At 43.7% G+C, this 19,263-nt stretch overlaps 1 protein-coding gene and 1 long non-coding RNA gene across 4 annotated transcripts in view; one reads left to right on the top strand and one right to left on the bottom strand.

Moving 5' to 3' along the window:
• Window positions 1-16,351, bottom strand: part of uvrag (UV radiation resistance associated gene) — a 91,391-nt gene extending 75,040 nt beyond the window's left edge. The window contains exons 1-6 of one of the 3 annotated variants that reach the window (XM_088638874.1): window positions 15,998-16,351; window positions 12,544-12,661; window positions 12,153-12,187; window positions 6,642-6,803; window positions 5,991-6,065; window positions 3,197-3,282 (exon numbers count right to left, since the gene is read on the bottom strand). In XM_088638874.1, coding sequence (XP_088495000.1) covers window positions 3,197-3,282; window positions 5,991-6,065; window positions 6,642-6,803; window positions 12,153-12,187; window positions 12,544-12,661; window positions 15,998-16,090 — 569 coding nt within the window. In that variant the 5' untranslated portion in view covers window positions 16,091-16,351. Of the gene's footprint in view, window positions 1-3,196; window positions 3,283-5,990; window positions 6,066-6,641; window positions 6,804-12,152; window positions 12,188-12,543; window positions 12,662-14,560; window positions 14,655-15,997 lie in introns of those variants that run through there. The other 2 variants (XM_088638873.1, XM_088638871.1) reach the window with 2 other exon arrangements.
• A 1,261-nt stretch (window positions 16,352-17,612) lies between these two features.
• Window positions 17,613-18,749, top strand: LOC148658017 (uncharacterized). The gene is made up of 2 exons (XR_015940015.1): window positions 17,613-17,704; window positions 18,005-18,749. It is a non-coding gene; the product is annotated as an uncharacterized LOC148658017 (long non-coding RNA).
• Window positions 18,750-19,263: the final 514 nt, after the last annotated feature.

Below are 19,263 nucleotides of genomic sequence, written 5' to 3'. Positions count from 1 at the left end.
GCTTGGCTTGAAGTCAAGGAGACATTTGAAGACATTCGCTCACCTTTAAACATATTTGCCGAACATGCAGAGAACTCCAGCACACTACTGAAGTCCAAAGAGAACAAACTGTGGACCACCTGTGCCCGCAAAACTATTCCAAATCAGGTCCTGATGCTAAAATGCCTGACCTCAGTGTTACTATTCAAAACCAGCACTCGTGAACTACAGTATGTTATGTCAAACAAAAGCTGCGCTAAAGCAGTTTAAAGCAGCTCTTTGCTTGTAAGATTTACTATAAATCTTTTAGATAATGTTTTATGTTTCCATAATCATTAAAAATATCTATGTAAATAAAAGAAGATTAAGGATATAACAAGCACACACTCTGACACTAACAGAAAATACCCTTTTCGTTGACATGGTGCAGTATGCTGCTGTGGCCGAAAGATGGCCTATTCCTGTTTCCAGAATCCATCAACATGCTGTCAATCACTATCTGAATGGCGTCCAAGACTACTTGACCGAACCAGACCCTTCCCACAGCACGGCTACGTCTTAAGGAAACCGCTTCCAGGAGCCTTTCTGGCATTCGTGACTTAAACCTAAACCATTGATCAATCACTCATCTCTGGACATTTATTTGGAGTAAATCAATTCATACTTTCATGCACATAAATACAATTTACCACTCGGACAGAATTCCACTGATGAAAGTCATAATATATCCTTTATTCCTTAAAGCAGTATTATACTTTTAGGACTTGTTGAGCTTGATGCAGTAATTGTTCTATTTAGCAACATTTAAGTGAAACCATCTGCGGCTTTAAACAACTCAGTTTTGCCCCAAAGAGGTATGCATGTTGATTCTTCCACTTGCTCTCACACCCTGATTCACCTACCTTTCTGTCTTTTCTTCCCAAGGTGAAAATGAACCGAACAGCTGAACCAATCTACAAGGGGGTTGGTCTGGCTATGACTGAGGTTGTAATGCACATTAGTTAGAACAATAGGTCTACAACTGTGTGCCCAGCATGGGAGCTGCTTATTAAAGCACTTCTGTGTGGCCAGCATGGGAGCTGCATATTAAAGCACTTCATACATGACAGCAGTGTGACCAATCAGAAGAAAATAGACCCAAAGTGTCAACAATGTTTCTAAAAACGTACATTTTTATACAATTACTTAGTATTTTCAGTCAAAAAAGAGCAACGAATGGGGATGTTTATTTCAACAATATACAAACACTCATAACGCTTGCATGACCTTTCCCCCGAAGTTCAGTAGCTGATATTTGACCACTTCTTCCTCGGTTTGCATACTTCTTTACACTGTAATAACTCAACTCCTTTCCTAGCCCGCAATACAAAGTCACTCCATCAGCGACCTGTCAGGTCAGCTTACATTACAGTGAATGATGAGCATCTATGAACCCCACAGATCTGTCCATGTCCTTTACCTAAACAGTTCCTTCTGAGTCAAAGGCACTGTTTTGCTGCTGGCAGAAATTTTTAGCAGTGCTTCCGGACTAAAAAAATCTTTCAAAGCTGTTACAAAACACTTAATTTAGCAAGGAGTCAAACAAAAGCATATTAAAGCTAGTAGAACTATTTAACATTTGGCTTTTTTAACTCTTGAGATCTCCCTCAACATTACACTCCTTTCTTCCATACTGCCAGCATCTAAAAACCAAAACCCATACAGACTGCAACTAGCAAAGCAACAAACAGAAAATGCAAGAAACCCTGTAAATTGTCTCAAAAAAGCTAAACGACAAGAAATACAAAGTAAATACAGAACAAACTGCCAATTTCCTACAGACAGATGTGCAGAACGAAAGTTAGAATCATCATATCAGCTCCACACAGACACACAATAATGAATTACTAAGTGGATTTTCTCTTTAGCCGAAGAGCTTTAAATCCCAACAACAAGCACCTCCATCCCTCTATGAGAAGCAAAATCCCAAAGACGAGACTCTCACAGCCATCCTTGACAAATATCTTGTTTGCCCTGTAAGTAGGGTTTTACCAGCTCTGCAATTTTAAAAAAGATCACATGGGTTAAATACAGGGTTAACAGAGCAGCCAGAGTGAGCAATGGATGCTAACAAAGACATTGGGGAAAAAATCTACAGAAAAATAAGAGGTGAGAAATGTAAAGCCCTTACAGGAAGCAGATTTTTTTTCAAGCACTCATCTGAGTCACATAATTATCTCAGACAGGCACCAATTCCCAGGTTAAGTGTAATCTATCTGTTGATACTGCACAGCACACATGTCTAGAGACCCAGAGCATGACATACTACAGAAACCCTTCTGGGCTGATCCCTTAAACACCTAAAATGCCAGGGCCCACATAAGCCACCTTTCACACATGGAGCCACCAGGGTAACACAACTAACCCGTGTGAAACAGACTCACATTTCCCACTAGGAACAGAAACTTCCTGTCATTGAACTGGAACTAAATTTGTGGTGGTAATTCAACCTTTGCTTAAAAGCTACTGCTACACTGCGTTGGATACTCAAAGATAAGACATTGAAAAGAGTGGCAGTTTGTTAACTGTAAACTGGTGCTCATTGTTCTCAAAGAACAAAATCAGGGTCGGGGCATATTCACAGTTCAGCCTTTACACATGCATAAAGTAATGCAATTGCACTCCCTTGTGGCTGAATCAGAAACAAGCCATCAACCGTTCCTAACTAGGATCATCAAACTGCTTTTCACAGTTAAAACAATGCAATTTTATCAGTCTTTAACTGGACCAGCCAGTAAAGCAATAACACAGTTTGCAGTTTACCTGGCAGGGATTTTCAATATTATCCAGAAACAACTGAAAGTTATGGCTAAAAAGTATGTAGGAATGTCTTGATGGGAGTTAATGCCCTGTAATCAGATCGTTCACCAACATCACCCCAAACCTTCGTGTGCATAAGAGTTTAATTCGGGTGAGCAAATGGAAATTGATTGGATTTAATTGTATTAATTTAATTCTTGGACACTGGTTTGAGAGCCATGACTTCAGTGTACATAGCACAAAAAGACTGCTTCTACAACCATACAGCATCCGACAACTTCTGAGCAATAATCCTGTTTATTTTCCCAGAACTTAAACCAAGTCATTGCTGACTGTATTCCAGGGTCAGCCCTGTGAACCCACTGACACACAGTGACAGGCGGAGAGATCTCTCTGATCCCAGCAGCAGGAGCCTTACCTCAGCAGAGAGAAGACGCTGTAGGAGTTTCTTACTGCACTCTGATCCACCTGAAGCAAGCTGTTTTTCTTTCTGTCAGAGTGATCCTAAAATGAATATATATATATACAATTTCACTCTTGTATAAACACTGAAACATTTGCACATTCATTTTTCTTTGAATTGTCATATTTTCCCTTTTCCTCAGAAGGTTGAACAGACTGCCTTTTGGTGCAGTTTTTTTTCCCCCACATGATCTTCTGTGATCACCAGACAATCCCCCCCACATCCTCCCTAACCTTTACTCCACACAGAAACAAATACAAAATAGCCTCTAATTACACACTTCTATCTGAAGATGTTCTGATAAGTGGCTGAGCTGGAAGATGCCTCAGTAGGGGACTAGAATCAAACAACTGTCTGTTATTTGGCTGTACTGCCTCAAGTATTAAAAAACAGGCACTCAAGGGAAGAAAACTGCTATTGCTTCACTTGGCATTCAGTTTGGTATGCTGCTCTCAGCACCATCTGCACTGCTTACTTTATAATCTGCCTGCGAGTTTCATGCAAAGAAATACACTACTCATCCTCTCATGCTGGCACAAGAAACATGCATGGAAAAAAGAAAGATTAGCTTCAGATAAATGTAGTTGAAGAAAACATTTTATCTGTAACTGAAGTCCTGCTTTTAATTGTATTAAGTGGCAACCAATTACACGAGGACTGCTGGCACAAACAGGAGAATTAGTCATTGCCTAGTAATCTCTTTGTATTCAATGTGGAAAAGTAATGTAGAGAAACACACACCCAAGGTTAGTGAAGCCTGAGGGTTTAGAAAAGCAGCACTCTAGAGCAGAGGGTCCTTTTAGGACTTACAGTGCCTTGCGAAAGTATTCGGCCCCCTTGAACTTTTCAACCTTTTGCCACATTTCAGGCTTCAAACATAAAGATATAAATTTTTTATTTTATGTGAAGAATCACCAACAAGTGGGACACAATTGTGAAGTGGAACGAAATCTATTGGATTTTTGAAACTTTTTTAACTAATAAAAAAATGAAAAGTGGGGCGTGCAAAATTATTCGGCCCCCTTGCGTTAATACTTTGTAGAGCCACCTTTTGCTGCGATTACAGCTGCAAGTCGCTTGGGGTATGTCTCTATCAGTTTTGCACATCGAGAGACTGAAATTCTTACCCATTCTTCCTTGCAAAACAGCTCGAGCTCAGTGAGGTTGGATGGAGAGCGTTTGTGAACAGCAGTTTTCAGCTCTTTCCACAGATTCTCGATTGGATTCAGGTCTGGACTTTGACTTGGCCATTCAAACACCTGGATACGTTTATTTGTGAACCATTCCTTTGTAGATTTTGCTGTATGTTTGGGATCATTGTCTTGTTGGAAGATAAATCTCCGTCCCAGTTTCAGGTCTTTTGCAGACTCCAACAGGTTTTCATCCAGAATGGTCCTGTATTTGGCTGCATCCATCTTCCCCTCAATTTTAACCATCTTCCCTGTCCCTGCTGAAGAAAAGCAGGCCCAAACCATGATGCTGCCACCACCATGTTTGACAGTGGGGATGGTGTGTTGAGGGTGATGAGCTGTGTTGCTTTTACGCCAAACATATCGTTTTGCATTGTGGCCAAAAAGTTCGATTTTGGTTTCATCTGACCAGAGCACCTTCTTCCACATGTTTGGGGTGTCTCCCAGGTGGCTTGTGGCAAACTTTAGACGAGACTTTTTATGGATATCTTTGAGAAATGGCTTTCTTCTTGCCACTCTTCCATAAAGGCCAGATTTGTGCAGTGTAAGACTGATTGTTGTCCTATGGACAGACTCTTCCACCTCAGCTGTAGTTCTCTGCAGTTCATCCAGAGTGATCATGGGCCTTTTGGCTGCATCTCTGATCAGTCTTCTCCTTGTCTGAGCTGAAAGTTTAGAGGGACGGCCAGGTCTTGGTAGATTTGCAGTGGTCTGATACTCCTTCCATTTCAAGATGATCGCTTGCACAGTGCTCCTTGGGATGTTTGAAGCTTGGGAAATCTTTTTGTATCCAAATCCGGCTTTAAACTTCTCCACAACAGTATTACGGACCTGCCTGGTGTGTTCCTTGGTCTTCATGATGCTCTCTGCGCTTTCAACAGAACCTTGAGACTATCACAGAGCAGGTGCATTTATACAGAGACTTGATTACACACAGGTGGATTCTATTTATCACCATCAGTCATTTAGGACAACATTGGATCATTCAGAGATCCTCGCTGAACTTCTGGAGTGAGTTTGCTGCACTGAAAGTAAAGGGGCCGAATAATTTTGCACGCCCCACTTTTCATTTTTTTATTAGTTAAAAAAGTTTCAAAAATCCAATAGATTTCGTTCCACTTCACAATTGTGTCCCACTTGTTGGTGATTCTTTACATAAAATAAAAAATTTATATCTTTATGTTTGAAGCCTGAAATGTGGCAAAAGGTTGAAAAGTTCAAGGGGGCCGAATACTTTCGCAAGGCACTGTACAGTACCATTAGATCACCTTAAATAACAATGCTTTTTGATAGAGACACATTGCATGTAAAGTAGTGAGAAATAAAGCTAACTACTGTAAATAAGCAAGTACTACATGATTAAAATGAACTATATGCAAATGGGGTAAAGAGTGTGTGACATTTTGTGTTAATAGAGGTTAATTCTATTCTGTGTGGAAGCAGTACAAGCTGAGGCAGGGATCCAGAGGGCCTGTATCTCTCCTGTGCTTACATGTACACAGGTCAGGCACATGCCTCCTGCAAGCACTGTGAAGCGTGCCCTCTCGAAGATCTCTCACCTTTTGATCAAAACTGGCTGCATAGTAGCCATCATTCAATCCAAATATGATCTCATTTGGATTCCGGGAACGGATCTGTAGTAAAACAAAAACCAGAAAAAAAAAATTTCAATACGGCTTTTGAAGGAGGAGGAGTGGAGAACCATCTCGAAGACTCAGATTCTCGGGAGGTGCTGCCGGAGTTCACCCAACGGATTCCTTCCTCGAGCCAAAGACGCAAGCCGGGTCTGTAACTGGACATTTAGGACAGATAACAGGAATCCCAGCTGAGGGGGTGTCAGGAACAAGCTGCCAAGCCACACTGCAGAAGGCGATTCTCCCTGGGAACTTTCTAAAAACCAGCGGCATGCGACGCCTGGGCTCACAAGCAACTACAGCCCCACATGCACAAGGGCTCAAACGGCCACCTCACCTTCTCTAACCTCTCCGTGTTCTTTTGGAAGTTGACAAGAGAATCACATGTCCTCGCTCACGGTTCCTTGGCATGACTTCTACTACTGGAGTGTAAATATTCATTGCCAAGATCCGTTTACCACCCTGCGCTGCACTGCGATCACAGTGACGACAATGCTTGCGTTTTCTTCCTGGTTTCATTCCTGGTGCCACCCAGACGAGGGAGGGGGACATGACGGGTAGGGTTTGCTCTCTTACCTGCTGCCCGGTGTATCTCAGTCCATCCAGGCTGACTCTCCACTCAATAAGCAGCTGGTACTGCTCCCTCTGGCCTCCCCAGATCCGCACCACGAAGCACGACACGGAGGTGTCCAGCAGATCAGGCAGCATGCCGAAGTCCAGACTCCTCCATGTCGGGTTCTGAGATTCCCAAAATATGACAGGAAGACTGACGAGTGAGGTGTTCACGAATAAGGCCTCAGCCTGCTTGCATGCAGGCCCGGCAGAACGGTGCCGAACGCTCTGGGGGACCCCCTCTCCATCTTCGAGGCCACATCAGGGGTCGCCAACCCGGCAGCCCTAGAAGCAGCTCCGTGGCAACCCCAAGGGGTAGAGGGTAACACAGTGTGGAAAACTGCCAGCTGACTGGTGTTCAAGGTGTAACTGTTCTTACAGCAGAAATCCATTGGGAAACCTCAAAAGGATTATAGGCTTTTTGGATTAGATGGCAGCTATTTTTAGGAATCGTGGGAATATTGCTAAATCACGTTGTGTTCTGCTTGTGCACTGGTCATGGTGTTCACGTCACTGAAATAACCCCCGACTACAGAACCCGGACACCAACCCTGGACTGCGCACTGATTGCCCGCTGGCTGTTCTAATAATCTTCTGCCACAAGCCCATTGCCTGAAGGTGGAGCAACCATCAGGCCTGGGACCCCCAGAACAGTCCTTTCTGGCACTGGGTGAACTTTCCATTTTCCTCTGCGTTGTGCCCACCTGCTACACTGTTGTTAAACTGTGAACTGCTATACAAAATCTGCAAAGCACTCTGTGGCAAACTGCATCTGAGGACGCAACAGAACATTAATGACTGATTGATGAACTAAGGAAAACCAATCTATCTGAGGATGGGCGGCACTTCCGTTTCGAGTCATGTACTGACAACACTGCTACACAAGCTAGTGTGTTGAGACAAACAGCTGAAGATGTCCTGCACTGCAGAATGTTCCCCTCTCTTACTGAACATGAGGTCGTGACAGGTAACAGAGGTAGAACAGCTTTGATAACAGGTCATTATCTTTGAATTTTCTTGAAATATTTACAACTGAAGTAATGTCTTAGACAGAAAAGTCTTGGAATTCAGCAACTTTCCCATTCCTCACTAAATCACTAACATTGACCATACTGATCTTTATAAGCCAAAGAAAGACTATATAAAATAACTAACGCTCCACAGGTCAGACAGATCAGATAATGGTTCCTAACAAAAAAGCACCCAAATAAATAAAAGTGACGAACTATGCCTCTTGGATTTAAAAAGGAAACTTGTATATTCATAGAAATGGGGGAAAACCCAGCATCTTTCCATAATATTACATAATGTTAGGCCTTTCAGTGTCTAATTCCTGAAAGAGGTTTGGTTGGGAGGAATATGAATGGTGGAGATGGGTTGTGAAGCTCTCACTCGCTCCCTCCTGCTTCTCTGCTACATATCCTAATCCTGTATGCCTCACTGACTGTTGCTGTAAGGTACACCGCTGGTGTCTTCTTAATAATAATAATAATAATAATAATAATAATAATAATAATAATAATAATAATAATAATAATAATATTTGCTTACACTTATATAGCGCTTTTCTGGACACTCCACTCAAAGCGCTTTACAGGTAATGGGGATCCCCTCCACCACCACCAATGTGCAGCCCCACCTGGATGATGCGACGGCAGCCATAGTGCGCCAGAACACTCACCACACATCAGGTATCAGTGGGGAGGAGAGCAGAGTAATGAAGCCAATTCATAGATGCGGATTATTAGGATGCCATGATTGGTAAGGGCCAATGAGAAATTGGGCCAGGACGCCGGGGTAACACCCCAACTCTTTTTGAGAAACGCACTGGGATTTTTAATGACCACAGAGAGTCAGGACCTCGGTTTTACATCTCATCCGAAGGACGGCGCCTGTTTACAGTATAGTGTCCCAGTCACTGTACTGGGGCATTAGGAACCACATGGACTGCAGGGTGAGCGCCCCCTGCTGGCTCCGCTAACACCTCTTCCAGCAGCAACCTTAGTCTTGGGATGGCAGGGAACCTCTGGGGTCTCCACTCAGCTGGATTATGCAGTTACATACTCAAGAGATAGTGGGCGGCTAAGTCTTGTCCAGGCAGCTAAAGAAACTCCTCCCTCTGCAGCCAAGAGTGGCTCTTCAACATCACAATAAAAATGAGCTACTTGCACAGCCACAGTTCCCCCAGCACACAGCCATGGAAAGCATCACATACACTAAACTAAACTGGAACAAGGTGTAACAGTCTGATATGCAAGAGGTAAGCAGGTCTTCTACTTCTATTTTGGACTTCAAACATATAGACCTTGTGGCTCTGACCTAGAAAAAGAATTTAAGTGATTCCAATCCATTTTCAAATTAATGTGCCAATTTGTTTGCAAATACATTTTGTCTAACAGTTCTCAGTACTGGGCGAAGGAGACAATGCATGTGGTTAATAAAGGAAATCAAGCACACCTTCCTGCAAAAAGACACTCTGGCCTCCTAAAAATCACACCTGAAGGCTGTCAGCAGGACAGAAGCAGCATAATAACAGGCATTACGAGACTCAAAAGGGGAAAACAGGAAAAGGGAAAGAGAATAATCTTTCTTGGACAAAGAAAAAACTTTGAGGAAATGGATGTCAGAAGATTGCACAGGAAACTGTGATATATACCAGTGCCAAAACAGACAGGAAAGTGCTGAGCTGAGCAGACAGCTCCATAGTCTTCAGTCTAGGGAAAGAATGGCCAACCCTGGTACTGGAATGGTGTTATTCATTGCAGCTGAGATCAACATCTCCAGTGATAACCGAGGACTTAACTGATCTGCTTGCTTGCCAAGATTTTTATTTAACTTGTTTCTTCTGTCAGTTTTGAGCGTCAAAAATGTCCAACGTCTAGGGTGCCAACAACTTCAGCTAACAGAACAGCACACAGCCTCTCCTCTGCTTGTTAGCTGCAATTTCTGACTGAACAGCTCTTACTGGGTGATCAACTGATGACGAGCAGAGTTCCAGACATCGTATTCTCTTTCTGTAGAGGTCCATTTGGTTGCATTTTAGGAAACTGAAATTGTTCCAGGACTACATGTACTGTATAACCTAAACATGATCATTCCTGGGACTTAAATTTATATTTTTGGTCAGACTAACGATGACAAACCCCCCCCAGCTAGAAATTGTTGAGTCACATTGAGACACCACTTACGTACAGCAGTGTCAAGATAACATGGATCTCTGTCCGAGTCCTCATTCATGAATGACAGCATGTAACCTCTAGAGCATGCTGCACATGTCCAAAATGTAACGTGTGTTCTGACATGTTTTTGACCCAAAAAGGGCCCCGCACGTCAGTCACTCCCGTTATAGATCTGCCCATTGCAGTTAACATTGCAATCAGCACTGGTCGCAGGTGCAGCAGAGCCTGACTCTCACCGTCTTGTTCTCGTTTTCCCCCTCTCGACCTGGATCTGCATGGCTTCCGCTCACCTCGGTTTTTATTTTTACACAGCAGCCAATCTACACCAGCCAGGTCTCTGAAACGAATTTCGTTCCACTGCCACTTGCACAAATAACACGATCGCCTCGATCTTAGCATTTTCGCCCTTATAGCACAGACACCAGCAAAACTGTCAAACAGCGTAGCTAGCTAATTCACTACATATCAAATGGCGTTAAAGTGGAGATTTACAGTGCAGATTCGGTTTATTACTCTTAAAACGATCACAAGTTGTTATGTTGTGTCGTGTCAATACCCATGGCCACCCTCCTTAGAAAACAAAAATGAAACAAGGAATTGGAATGTTGTGAAGTTTGAGCCCTCCCCCCGTCTGAAATGACGGCAAACCACAGCAGGAACAATGTGAAATAAAGTTTGCCCTGTGAATCTCTATCTGTCATCACATGGCCCTGCTGCGATGGAGAAGGAAAGAGATTGAAAGATTAAGACGACTTTGCAGGGGGATTTCTTCCAAGGCTTATTTGGAAGTTTAACCAGAAGAGCCTCACCAAGCTAAAGCATTAAAACTATATGTGTGGGTTGCCAGAGATCTGCAGCAGGATAGCTCTCAGTACAAGACGAAAACTTAATTAGTAGCATCATCAATACAACAGGCAGCATGGCAGCCCAATAAGCCCAGATATAAGTACCTGTAGTGGCTTATACATTTCCACCTATGAACCTAAAAGACAATTATATCCTCACCCATTCTCTGGCTAACTTTAAAAAACCTGGACCGCCTGCAATGTTTTTGAACAAAACTCTGCCTCTGCTGATTCTTTGTCATATTTGTTCTCACAGAAAGGCAGACGCTGGCGTGAAAAAGTATATTTTTTTGTCGTTGTCTTTTTTGCCCTCTAAAAAGCTAACACAAGCCCACTGTGAGCCACAACACGCTGTTAAAGCACTTCTGTGCGGTGTCGAGTGATGTCAATGCACAAAGCTGTTTACAGCAGCTTCCTCCAAAACAAGCTCGCTTTGTCAATCTTACCAAATGCTCCGTAACAAAACATGAAAGATGCATCCATTTATAGCCCCTATGGCTGACAAGAGCTAACTAGTTTAGAACCCACTGCAAGTACAGATAAAAAAACTATGGAAAGTTTCTGAATTACCATAGTAATCAACTGATGCTCCATCTAGATACTTGCAAACGAAAGCCACATGGTCATGCCTTTAAAATACCAAGATTTCTGTACAGACCAACAGAGCTTCCACTCTTCAGCACCGTTTCTAACAGATGGCGGATCACCTCCTGATCTCTGGTGAGGGCTAACCTTCTGCAGATGGTTCATGCTGCAGTCAAGTACTACCACTACCAGACGTGAAGTTTCAGCTGCGCGTCGGAAGGTGACATCTCTACCCAAGAAAAGCGATATGCAACCAAGTGCTTCCTTTTTTTTTAACCTATTTTAACGTAACAATTGAACAAAAGAAACTAGCCACGGACTACCATGCTTAGACTTCCTTTAGAAACAGTGTTTACTCGATCAGTTCTAACACACAGTCTCTGAAGTCTCAAATGGTTCACTTGCTTCTTTTTCTTGGGCAGACTCACCGCTCTCGTCTTCACAAAGAGGGACAATAAAGACTTGAGGACACTGGTCACTGCATCATGGTGCCAGTGCTGACATTCGCAAAACAGCATGTCAAATGACAGTACAATGGCAAATGGTAAAATGGTAAATGAGAGAGATACTTTAGGTCAGTTGTTTCCAATTCTAAACACTGGGATCATGAGGCAGGCTGTCTAGGTCATTTTAACTAATCGGGTGCAGAAAGCTGTAAAGAAGGGACTATTTGGTCTAGTTAAAACTTAATTGCTTGAACCTCCTCCCAGGCGATGAGCTGTTAGTTACTTTTAAAAGATGTAGAAAAACCTGCTGGTTTATGGACTCCAATGATAGGAGATGGGAATCCCGAGTTCAGGTTATCGGTGATAATCAGCTTTTTATACAGTGTGATTTCTGATTTATTTTATTTTTAAAGTACTTACCAATGAGTCCCTTATGACCTCGCTCTTGTAAAAACCTGCAAGTGAGAGAGTGGGGGAAAAAAAGACAAGCTTCAGAAAAAAAGTCTGATGGTTACCAGGAGCTGCTTGGAAGAGTATTGTTTGAAATGCGCTCCAGGCTTGGCTAAAAGTATTAAATTCTCAAACAACAGAGAGTTTTAGGTTCCTGCCTAAATAAAAATGGATTTAAAGGGTTTTCCTCCCACACGCGTTTTGATTACGTAACTACAAAGGTATATTAAAAAAACTGAAATGGCAAAAATTGTGGAATAATCATTATAAAGAAAAAATGCCACTGGTTTTTGCCTTGTTGTGATAAGTGGAGCGGATCACGGAGGACTCCAGTGATTCCTGCTTAGAAAACACCCGTCACCTTTGAAGATTCTGGAATCGTCACACAGGTGCAGAGTGAAGTAGGTGTCCAGCAGGTGGGATCCATTCTTGTTAACGATGTTGCGGGCCGCAATGCTCCGAAGGTGTCGCAAGCGACGCTGTGAGAGAAACGGGGTACAGACTTAACGAGGAGGTCACACAGGGGGGGGGGAAGACAAACGCAAATGATTTCAAAATTCAGAGACCAGGCATGTAAGGGCGCTGGGCCTTCCCAAGAAGAATGGATGGTGAGCATAACTCAACACAGCTTGGTTATTCGGCAAAGGCTACTCATGGTTATTCTGTAGAGACCAGCATTAACAAACAGTGTAACTGAGCTCCCTGCAGGACAGGCCCAAAAGTATTTGAGCTGTTAACCAGTTAAACAGCTGGCTGTTACTTATTTTTATTCTACACATACTTTGATAAATCATGGAGTATGGAAATGTTAATTATAATAAGGATACAACTGGCAAAGGAAGATGAAACCTGTACTTCACTATATAATTCTATATACGATGCAACTGTCATTAAACGCAATCTGCAATGACACATTCATACGCCGTAACAAGAAAAAGCCTGTCAGACAGCTACACAACTGTTGCAAAACAAATGAAATCCTAAAACAGAATTTCAAAAATGTAAATTTAGCAACTTTTTGTTACTGTGCAGACATGTAGTAACTGCCTCTATATGGTTTAACAGAAAACCGATACTTAAGACAATGAAGAAAAAAAGGAAGCATTTATTCCTGACAAACTTCTAGGGGAGGATGCCTTTGATAACCACCATAACCACCATAACAGCCCTAATGTCTGCAGTTTGCTTGGCAAACTTTATTAATGGAAGACCGTACTCATTGTCTGATAGGAAAAAAGATAAAACAAACAGACCTTTCTAGGCTCAACTGAGCACCAGCAAAGAACCACTTATTAAGGAATTTCTACCACTTAACTTCAGGCTGATCCTGTGAATTACATTCTTCAGCCAAAGACTTACCACCACAGAAAATTACTGCAGGCATTAGCATAAATCTAAGTCATGGGGCTCCCTGTAAGTCTAGGTCTTTAAACAAATGACATTTGTTCCAGTGTTTCTCAACCATCAGCGACCAGCATAAATGAAAGCTTGTTCATATTGCACCAGGAAAACCTCATATACCAAAAATACACAGGCATGTTTATCCATTAACCTCATCTAACTTATCTGTGTGTTCTCAACAATAGTTGAGCCCATACAGTGCTTAGGTCTGGGGTTCATACATGTGCCTTTAAGAGTACAATGGGTTTTTTACATGAATTTGGAAACCAATAAGCAGAAGATACTGTACTGCATTACTGATGCTTCTGAAATCGGTGAAAGGCATTCAGAAATCGCATTGAAAGGTTGCTACCCTTTATGAAAGGGTTAGTGTAGACGCCAAGGCCCCATTACGGCAGCTGATTCAATAAGTTTCACCGCTGCGTGTCCAATCAACCAAGCCACGGACAACAATCAGGGGCTTAACGAAATAATGCAGGGAGGAGTAAACGAGTTAAAACAGAGCTTGGTATCATTTCCAGAATCTGAGAATGAATTCGGAAAGAGAGGCCAGTTGTTTCAATTGTTTATGATCCGTAGTCTAATTCATAAAAAAAAAATTAAACATACTCAAAAAAAGGAAAAACTGTTGGTAATACAGGATGATAATTTTATATAGCAGCTTACAGTACCTTTCAAGTCAATGCATTTCAAAGCGCAATTTCAGTGGTGCATGCCTATTTTGTTATTTGATGTACTACTGCATGAAATGGTCTCCTTTTTTAAGAGGTTTTAAGGCACCTGGCACTTTGCTTTTGCATACACACCTTCCAACTGACAACACCGGAAAGGTTACAAATGACAGGAGGGTACTGGGCCACCTAGCAGGTCTGAGGCTTTTCGCCAGTTAACGAACAACAGACCCCCTGCCTCACCAGAACAAAATGCGTTTGCACAGACTCATACACCCCCTTACCCCACATTTCATCTTCCCCTACCTGTCTGTCAATGCCTACAGCCACTGGACTCGAGAAGACTTTGTATCTCCCTTTTTTTCCATGCTCCATGGCTGTGCGGGTTGAGGCGCTGTCAGGTATTTGCATACAGAGAGACACGTCCCACAGTTATCACGTAGGCTAACGTTTCAGGAGGGACAAGTAATAAAAAACAGTCTGTTAACCCAGAGGGGAAAGGTTTATAACCCACGGGCTCCTTTTTTTTTCTCACCGTAAAATCAGTAACAGGTCTTCTGTGCTCACTTAAGAAGTTCTACAGTCGCAGTAAAACGTTACCACTTGAATTTCTGCTCTGCTTTTGACAATGACAGAAAAGAGGAGGGCACATCCTGCTGGGACGAGCTTTTCAGGTTAGGGACTGGTGCACTTCGGAGCAAACTCATAGCTAGGTTAAGTTACAACGAAACAAGCTAGTAAACAAATCAACCATTGGAAAATTAGAAGTAGCTAATACTAATATCCAGCAGCTCTATCCAAAAACACACTGTCATGCATTAGGTGCAACGTGCACACTCCAGGGGAGAATCAAACTAAGCAGTGCACAGCCGAGCAGAATCATTTTCTACGCAGCAAGGGTAACAACAGAGGTGTGCACGGCTAGTCCCCACATGACAGGAGTTCAAAGGGCAACCGTTCATATTAAGGGTGTCAAATGCGGTGAAAAGGGTTAATTGCAGAAGGTTGTTCGTCCCAACAATCCATAGTACTTCAGGAATATGTTACCATTCATTCAAGAGTGCAAACTGAAATATGACAAAGATGCTAAACGGGACTCAATGAGACAGAAATACCGGAGGTGAAAACACTCACTACCCATTTTGTCACAACACAGCACAAGACGCTTCAAAGCTCACAGCGGCGGGATGAAGTGACACCGGTAAAGTGGGATACTCTCCCAGACACGTGCTGACCCCCCCCCCCCCCCCAGCACAAGCGACACAGGGGACTACGGCGCTCTGTTTCAAGAAATGAAAGCTCTGCCTTCTTTTTTTTCCCGTTCGCGCAAAGAAAGAAAACAACCTGACAGCGCTCCTAACACGCAGGTGGACCTCAGATATTCATTCATCTTGGGGGGCGATTTCGTGGAGGGCACTTGCAAGGTTTGACATCTGGCTCAAGCCGGACTGACTTCTCGCAAGCGCTCCAGAGCTGCCCAGTGCGTGTCCCACCACTCCCACTTCACGGGCTCGGGCAAGCCCTGTGCGTTAACCGACTGGGTCATTCATCGGCGATCTCTCTCCCCCCCTCTCCGCGCCCAGGTGACACTACGTCCACACGGGCATATGTCGCGGGAGCTGCCCAGGCCCGGGGCTAGTGGCGCGGCAGAGACCCGCTCCTCGCCCGCAGCGCTCGGCTTGAGCCGCCGTGTCGCGGCGCCCCCGCGGCGGGTGAGACGGAGGTGCCCCCGGTCTGCCCTACCTGCTGGGACCTGAGCTCGACATGCAGGGCCCGGGATGCTGCGGCTCCGGGGTTACTGACAGAGACGATTTCCCGACCGGCGACGGAGCTCATCCTCCTAACGGGACTATGGGGGCATCCGCTTCATTCAAGACAACAGCTCATCCCCCGTCCACCCGAGCCCCGACTGCCCCGACAGCGGCCTCGCCTGCCGATCGCCACCAGACGCGGGGGGGAACAAGCGCGGACTTCGGCGAACGCGGGCTCCTCTTGGCTGTCGGCAACCCCGCGACATAAACAAAGTGAGACTTGCTCAGGAAGCCATTACCTTGCGCCCACCCCGCCGTGCGGCGTCAAGCCCCCCGGCCCCGCTCCGATTGAGTGGCGCCGACGTCGATCACGGTGAGGCGCTGGGACGTAGAAGACGCGGCGCAGCTGATTGGGCGCTCTGGTGTCAATCACAGGGGACGGGAGAGGGGGCGGGGCATCCAGTACAACAGGAACTCATGTCGGGGTCTGTTTTCCTGTCAATACGAGCGACGAGGCGGGCGGAGGACTGCCCTGATAAAGCGATCTGCCTCGGAGTTAGTGCTGTGGCCGCAGGAAAGACCTGACAGTTATGGTAAGGTACGGTACGGTACGGTACGGTACGGTACAGTGCAGTGCAGTGCAGTGCAGTGCACTCTTTAATGGGTGAGCCGGTAGTGTTTGGGTTGTGCCGAGGCGCTAGCCAGACCATCAAAGAAAGAGTATATAAAGCACTATAGCTGCAGCTGGATCGTACAGTAAAATTAAAAAAATGAGTTTTACAGAGAGCAGCTAACCTCACACGCGTTCTTAATTTTGCACAATATATATATCGTCTACAACGGAATCGAAAGCTAAGAAACCGTGAGGGGTATTGTATATTTGTTATTTGTCCCTGTGTAGTTGCTGTTCATTTTTTCTACTAAAGCATAAGGGTGAAAAACGTGTCATATATCCAGCTAAGGGGATAACCTAACCCGGGTGTTAAATGCATTACTTTTTGCCAGTGTACAACTAGCTTTGTGTGTGTGTGCCGTAGGAGTCGTCGACCTTTCTCGCCCTGTGCAGTATTGTTTTGTCATTGTTTAGTTATTAACTGAGACTGACAGAACAGTCTTGGCCAATCCCCACCTGCATGAGATTGGACCGACATTACAGTGAGTTTGATTAGGTGTTAATGGACATTTTAGTTAGACCACTGTTGGCAATAATATATTCCGAACACAGTAGTGCAGAAAAGGGTAGTTTTGTTTCTCTCACTGTGAGCCTCTCTATCTTAGTTTCCAATATGGACAGCACGTTTGGACTGGGAGGTGTCCCAGGCAGGTGGTGTCACTGCTGCTCCAGTCTCCAGCAGACTGGTACAGCGCTGGCAGTGTCACCTGCTTCACGCTGTCCCCTGTGAAGACTCACGCCTCAGGTAGGGAGGGGCCCAGGGGATATCCCTCAAGCCTCCAGACAGATCTGCAGCACAGCTAAGAAGTGCTGAGCACAGAGTATGTCTGATACTTGGCCTGGTACATGTGTGCACAGGTTCACTGCTACGCAACTAATTAAGAGAATGTTTATTTCATTGGACCGATTCTAGGGTTTCTCACTGTTGCTGAGGTGCTGGCAATTTGAAAAGACCTGGAAACCTGCAGGCACACCCACCCTCTAGGACAAGGACTGGACAGTCCTGACCAGGTTGATTTCTCAGAGGTAGGTTGTCCTCTAACATCAGGATCTGGGTTTGCATTAATCATTCTGTGATAGGAGTTTCTCTGGGGTCATGGTTGATGGACAGTATGTTAAGCTCTCTGTGACTTCCTTACTTTCAAGTGTATCTAGTGTCTTTGTAAATATAATAACTTTTGGCTAGATCTCTCCATCTACTACTCGGCAAGATAGCATTTTGTATCTGTATTCCAAACTGAAAGGTCGTAACTTACTGATATGTCCATGTCTCTAAATGAAGAGTTTTAGCAGCCTGCTATCTGTGCATTTCAGTTCTCTCTGCAGGAGCAGCACTGTGATAGGACAGATGTGGCTGGTTGGAGACTATAATCTGTGATCAGCTTTCATTTGAACTGATATGTGTCTTCATTGCAGATGAAGTCAATTGCTATTTGTCCACTGACAACATCGGGGTCTATAAGCATAAGGGGGTGGAGGCTGTACTGGATGAACTAAGATAAAATAAGATTTTAACCGGACTGCTGTTGACACTGACAGTCTAGGTGAGCTGCAGAAGGATTTAGAGTAATGATGTTATTGAGCTTTTCAGGTACACTTATCAATTATTTTTAGGAGATAATCAATGTAGTGATAAATGAATGGGCTGGTTTTAAGGTGAACAGAGGTAAGTTATGGTTAAGTGTGGTTTTAGAGAACTTAAGCATTGGTCTTAAACACAGTTCTTGGAGGGCCTTGTGTCTTCTGCGTTTTGTTTGAGCCTAAGTAGTGAATTAACTTATTTTTATTACAAATTTTATTGTTGATCACTCAAGACATTCATTTCATTAAAGTTACAGTGACCAATAGATGTCCTTGGAGCCAGGTTATAAACAGGCCAACATTGTTAATGAGAAAGTGGGTGAAATATAACACAGAAGACATGCAGGTCCTGCAGGAACTACATTTGAGATCCCTCTTCCACAGAAAACAAACTGTGCCGGCTCTTGAACCTGGTTCCAGTTTGTGCGCATGCCCTGTTATATTGGAGATAATATGCAAAACATTTAAATAAACGGATTGATCGTAAAAATACAGTAGTATAAGTATCTTTACTTTTGTGACTCTGGTGTATCATTGCACTTGGCTGTTTTTTTTACAATGTCTTTTAGACCCAATGGATTCAATACTTAACATATAGTAACCAACACACGCTTCAATTCTGCTGCTTTTTCAGGAAGATGGCTCCCAATTGTTATGAGCTATCAAGATGCTTCCCAAACTTAATGCATCTTTTTTTTCTGACAGCATTATGTGACAGCCCTATAAAGATTTCACTGTAGATGTAAAAGCTCTAATTTATTGTATGGTGCAGTCCATTCTGATTAATTTTTATTTTAAGGATAATGATTAATCTGTGTCGTTAATGCGCTAAACTACTACTGTACTTTAAACCCTCTATATTCATGTTGTGGATTGAAATAGCACAGTAGGCCATTAGCAGGTGTTGGTTTTATCCACTAGAGATGCCACAATCCTATTAACCCTTTCACATTATCTCCATACACAGTGTCTACCTCACCACACTGTTTGTTTGGAAATTTCCC

The sequence above is a fragment of the Lepisosteus platostomus genome, chromosome 7, assembly GCF_059453375.1.
Source record: "Lepisosteus platostomus isolate fLepPlt1 chromosome 7, fLepPlt1.hap1, whole genome shotgun sequence".
In the NCBI taxonomy this organism is placed as follows: domain Eukaryota; kingdom Metazoa; phylum Chordata; class Actinopteri; order Semionotiformes; family Lepisosteidae; genus Lepisosteus; species Lepisosteus platostomus.
The sequence above is the reverse complement of the archived record's forward strand: the minus strand, read 5'-3'. Positions and strand labels throughout refer to the sequence as shown.